This window comes from Hibiscus syriacus, unplaced genomic scaffold, assembly GCF_006381635.1.
Source record: "Hibiscus syriacus cultivar Baekdansim isolate YM2019G1 unplaced genomic scaffold, ASM638163v2 tig00110332_pilon, whole genome shotgun sequence".
In the NCBI taxonomy this organism is placed as follows: Eukaryota; Viridiplantae; Streptophyta; class Magnoliopsida; order Malvales; family Malvaceae; genus Hibiscus; species Hibiscus syriacus.
The window spans coordinates 6,213,831-6,219,407 of record NW_024062688.1 but is presented as its reverse complement, the minus strand read 5'-3'; the positions used below and the strand labels follow the sequence as shown (position 1 = coordinate 6,219,407).

The window sequence follows — 5,577 nt, the reverse complement described above, 5'->3', positions numbered from 1 at the left end:
AAACTTTTATAACATTCAACTTATTCAAAACGTTTACAAAATTATTCAGAGTTTATACAATATATTCTTTTGAATACATATCAACTAGAACTTTATATATTAAAGTACATATTAATCACCTCTTTTCTGATCTGACATTGAGTAAGGAGAACTGACATGTCTTACTCCACATCGCTCTTTACTCCTCTCCATACCTACATGTAAATCACTTACACGCTAAATCGTTGACTTAGTGAGGCATATAAAACATATAATAAAACCACAAACCATTTCATATAACATAATGCATACTTATAAATATATCATTAATATACTTATCAGTACTCATATCATTATTACTAATTTCTTTCTATCATGTAAGCATATATTGAACCTTTCTATACTCACCATCGAGTATCCATGTCATTTCACAACAAAGCATATATATAGTATCATAACAAGTTATTTATTATCTTTAAAGCCCTTGCATTAGCCCATGTATACATTTGAGAACTTAAGGTATGTGAGTACATTGAGGTTGTGCACTAATGCTGTCACCACAGCTCGTATCAATTCCCTTATGGGGCACCGAACCTTAGTTCAGTATTCGTCCCGAAGGACCAGTCCATAGATCCCGAAGAACCTAGGTAAACAGTCCATATGTCCCGAAGAACATAGGTAAACAGTCCATATGTCCCGAAGAACATAGGTAAACAGTCCATATGTCCCGAAGAACATAGGTAAACCCTCGACCCTTGGCATGCCAACTATACCACTAGCTCTCTTATCACATAACATGGGCATTAACATTCATAACAGTTCAATTTACTTATTCATATCCTTTCTCTTATGAACATATATCTTTTCTTTTCAGTCACGTACCAAATGTACGTGTAATCATTGATCTTATAATCACATGTTCATTCTCTTCGGTCACATACCATATGTATATGTAAACATATATCTAATATCATATAACACGCATCACAAATGCATGTATTCACATAAATCATTTCTTATAGCTTTATTCATATCACATATTCATATAAGCTCATATCTTATTTCATATATACTTTCCATATAACTTATATATATCCTTCAATTGATCTAGAACGGGATCACGTTCTATATCTACATCATCATACATAGATCTATATTAGTATTATAACTAATATACTCTAATGGTTCACTCCTTAGACTAAGAAAAATGACAATTTCATCTTTCAATGAAAGTATGCATCGATGCACTACTGATGCATCAGTGCATAAAATGCATTCGATGTTGTATTATTACTGGTATGCATCGATGCACTACTTATGCATCGATGCATGAATTGCATTCGATGTTTTTATTTTAAAAGTGTGCATCGATGCACTACCAATGCATCAATACACCTTCAAACAATTTCTGGGTTTTAACCTTGATGCATCGATGCACTATGAATGTGCATCGATGCACTCTGCCCAGAACCTCTTTTTGAACCCGAAAATCATCAACTCTTCACTCAAATGCTTCATATTTCATCCCCTTTCATATTCCTAACTTTCATATACATATTTAAACTCATTTATAATCAATTATCTCGTCTTTAACCTTAATATCCTCTCCTCTTTATTAACTTCAAGAATCATACCAGATTTTTAACATGTTTTAAATCTAATTCTAACACTCCATATTCCTTAATTAGATTGATGAAAAGTCAAATTCCTTCTCAAAATTCACTTACTAACTCTTTTCCAGAATTTCCTTAAGAAACTCATTTTCTTTAATCTTTCATAACTTCTTTATCTTTTGATTTTAGGACAACTTAAGCTTTCCATAAGCTTAAGTATTACCTAATGATCAAAACCCACTCTTAAAATTAACAAATAATCAGCTAACAAGGAATCTTACCTTTGCAAGCTTGGCTCTTCTCTCTCTCGTACATGAAGAAGAAGAAGAAGAAGATGATGAAGAGAATATCTCTTCATCCTTATCCCCTCTAACATATATATCCTTATCATATCTATTTTTAATTCATTTATTAGTCAAATGACCATTTTGCCCTCTACTTCATTTGATAATTACTAACAACTTTTAGGATTTATTTCCAGATAAATCATTGAACTAATCCATTCTTCTACTTTAATCACCAAATTTCTGAAACTTTACCATTTAGTCACTAACCCATAGTTTGGGATGTTACAAGTATCCTATGTCTTCATATCTATGTCATTAGCATGCACATTTAGTGAATGCATGTAACATAATACAGTTATTAGTGTGTCACTGAACTCGTAAGCTCAGCATTCGGAATGTGTTTCCGTACGTAGGTTCTTAGGCGACCGCTCGTGGAGCGTTATCGTCACTAAATATTCCAACTCAACAGAGACTTCAGAGTATGTCTTAATTTGTATTAGAGGGCATGTACTATTGTAGATATTTTTGTATTCAGTATTAACTCTATTTTAATTTAAACTCAATAAAATAAACTCAATGTATTTATTTTGATTGATTTGGGAGCTCTCCGTATTTTATAAATTTGATTATTACGTTTTTATTTCATTTACCTTGGATGAATTTTATATAGTGCTTTATAGTTGATTAAAAAGAAAATTTTTGGATTAGCCATCTCGGTGGCCCCGTGTGACACTTTAATCCTTCGATTTTTGGGTCGAACTAGATTAGGGTGTTACAGCTTGTGCATAGAAACAAAACTATTGGACCCTGTTGCCTAGAATTCATTAAACCAAATGCTGAAACACAAACCACAAGAACATTCAGGATGCATATATTTAGGTCAAGTTTTGGCTGTGCCATTGCCATTCTGAAAATTATAAACAGGGATTAAACCAACAGGGTTTTCATTCCACCACAAATTAGTTTCAAATCACCTATTTTAAGCTTGATTACGTAAGCTAATCTACACCGGAAACTTCACACATTCAAACCATTCTACCTTATATATGCCCAAACTGGCCTTAAGTTCTTCAGAATCAACCCCAAAAGACCAGGACGAAAGCCGAGCCTGAGCCCAAGGCCCCAAAAACACTATCTCATCAGCAGATAGCTCAACTATCTTGAAGACCCATCGCATGTCTCAATTAACCTGACCTTTAGCTCTATCTCCCCGGACTCGACTGTGCGAAGCCTTAACCAAACACTCTGAAATACTTCACCGTTTATAGAACTAATAGAACTCTCTCTAACAAGACAATTATCAGTGTCAGGTACAACCTTCCTCAATGTCATCTCACCAAAAGAAACTCGGAGGGCATGGCTCAATCTAGCAGCAGAGACAAGTGGCTGAAGGTTTAGATAAGCATGTCCCATCTTGTCATCAGCCTTGAAACGGTCTTTGTCAAATACTTCCTGTGTAGAAAAGCAAATTTCGTCAATTCTTCATAAAATCTAGTGCTATCAATGAATTTATTAGCATCTTACAAAGTAGTTCATCACTGATATAAACTTTCCTTTTAGGAAAAATTAGACAAACAATAACGTTAAGGCAAAAATTCAATCTGTTTAACAGATGAAGCCCAAAAATGATTGCTATTTACTGCATGCTGGATGTTGTTGCCTTTTTCACATCGAAACTGAGATGTCAGTTGAGAGATATTAAAATATGATTTAGAGGAAAGCATCTGAATATCAACAAGTTATCACAAACATCAAATATCTTCAACTATTCAGAGGAATCTTCAGACAACAAATTTCTGATCAAATATCTCCAATTATTTAGCGCAATCACCAGGTAACAAATTTCTGAAACTCTGCATCTCCTGGTCTAATAACATCTCAACTCACCAACATTCAGTGAATACAGATAACACTCCAACAAAAGCAGGCAAAATGAATAACTTTAGGTGTAGGCAATCATAAACCAAAAGGCAAAAGGTAAACCAGAACCAAATGATTCAAGACAAAAGGAAAAGTAAATACATTGTATGCAAATATATTGATTCTAATCAAACCAGCTTGAATAGGATAACCATGGATCAGATATATTAGACACCCAGTAAAGGTCAGAACAAAGAAAAATGGTCCCTATACCAAAGAACAGAAGTGCCATATGATAGGGTATGATAATTGATAAGATAAGAAATCAAACATGTTGAACAGAATACTTTTAAAGTACAAATATAAAAAACTTACCAAATTTAGAACTCCAACAGGCTCAGTGAGGGAAAAAGTAAGCTCTTCATTCCATATTGGATTGAGGCAACTGTTGATAACCTTAGTTTTTGCCACCTAGAGTTGTGAGAATGTAAAAAGAGAAACTTGTGTAAGCAGTCAAAACGAAAGAAGAAAGAAAAGATAGACAGGGAATGAAAATGCTGCCAGCCAACAATTGCGAAGCCTTTGTTAAACAAACTGGCGGCACTAAAACCTCGGCTCATTAAGCTAGAAAAATTAGAGAATCCAACAATCTGTATGGCAGATAAAAAAATCATGAAAGAAAAGAGCAAATCACATGGTCTTCTTTTCTCTCTATGTTTTCTTTTAACACTGATTCAAAAAACACAGTGCAAGATAAAAGCAGTAGCTTTTGATGCAGGATAATGGGAGGACTACAGAATTACCAATGCAAAGTATGAGTTATGCAAATTGTTTGAATGGTAGAATATCATTAATTTTACAGGACACACAGAACATCAGCAAAACAGTTTACTGAAACAAGGGAAGTATAAGATATTGACAAGTATGGTAAAAAAAATGAAAATAGGCTAAACAAACCTGATCACCGAGCTTGACTACAACGTAAGGATCACTGCTCTTGAAATCCCGGATAACCAACCTTTTACCTTGCACAACCACCACTTTTAGCAGCCCCAAAAGCTCCCCCATTTGTTTTAAATCTATAACAGCACAAACTTCTGAAAAGAACCCAATTCCCAACCCAGAAAGAAACTAATTAGAAAAAATAATAAATTAAGCCGAAATAAGGATTCCATAATTTACAGGGAAAGCAAAGAGACAAGCATAGCAAAGGATGAAGAGAGGGAGAAATGAAAATAAAAAAAAAATCAAAGATGAGGCTGTAGCGAAACAGATCCAAACATAAAAGAGAGGTTACCTTTTACCTTTTGGTTATGTTTCAAGTGGTATCCAGAGGTCGATAAAGCTGATGCTCGATCAACTTAAATCGCTGTAAATAAAGAAGGAAAGGGGAATCTCTGTAGCTTTAGCAAGATTAGTAGCCTAACGAAAATCACCGATTAGATTAGGCAGTAAAAGGCGTAGAACAAAGCCTAGACCACCTTGGAATTGAAAAGAAAAAGGCAAGTGAAATTAAGTTAACCACCCACGTTCGTACAATTACAATTACCAATATGAAATGCTTTGGTTAGACCTATATATACATACATACATGGTCATGACCCTAAATGTGAAAAATGCTGGATTGGATCATTTACTTTTGATAAAAATTGTTTCTTTTATTACAGTTAATCAGATTGTATCCATAGTCCATATTATGTATAGTATTATTAGACATAAATTCAGAAGGTGATGGTCAGACTGGGTCTGGTCTTTGGTTTCACACACTCCCTTACTCGGTTTGTTGGATCCATCTGATCCTGTTCCTGTTTCTGTATGGTCTTCCCTTTTGACTCTGG

General features: G+C 34.2%; 1 protein-coding gene across 2 annotated transcripts; it reads right to left on the bottom strand.

Moving 5' to 3' along the window:
• Positions 1 to 2,736: 2,736 nt before the first annotated feature.
• On the bottom strand, positions 2,737 to 5,267 carry LOC120119915 (protein C2-DOMAIN ABA-RELATED 11-like). Of its 2 annotated transcripts, none has more exons than XM_039139705.1 (4): positions 5,037 to 5,267; positions 4,697 to 4,836; positions 4,115 to 4,210; positions 2,737 to 3,331 (listed from the first exon to the last, which is right to left on the bottom strand). In XM_039139705.1, the coding sequence occupies exons 2-4, from the start codon at positions 4,805 to 4,807 to the stop codon at positions 3,035 to 3,037; spliced, it is 504 nt and encodes a 167-aa protein (XP_038995636.1). In that variant the 5' UTR covers positions 4,808 to 4,836; positions 5,037 to 5,267; the 3' UTR covers positions 2,737 to 3,034. The 2 variants fall into 2 exon arrangements, with proteins under 2 accessions (XP_038995636.1, XP_038995635.1); XM_039139704.1 differs by having other exon boundaries at positions 5,044 to 5,267.
• Between the last annotated feature and the right edge of the window lie 310 nt (positions 5,268 to 5,577).

Excerpts from the sequence above, each read along its gene's own strand:
- LOC120119915 (XM_039139705.1), bottom strand. The coding sequence starts at position 4,807 with ATGGGGGAGCTTTTGGGGCTGCTAAAAGTGGTGGTTGTGCAAGGTAAA. Across the intron at positions 4,211-4,696 it reads TAGTCAAGCTCGGTGATCAG|GTGGCAAAAACTAAGGTTAT; the intron begins GTTTGTTTAGCC and ends TCACAACTCTAG. Across the intron at positions 3,332-4,114 it reads CTGTTGGAGTTCTAAATTTG|GAAGTATTTGACAAAGACCG; the intron begins GTAAGTTTTTTA and ends TTTTCTACACAG.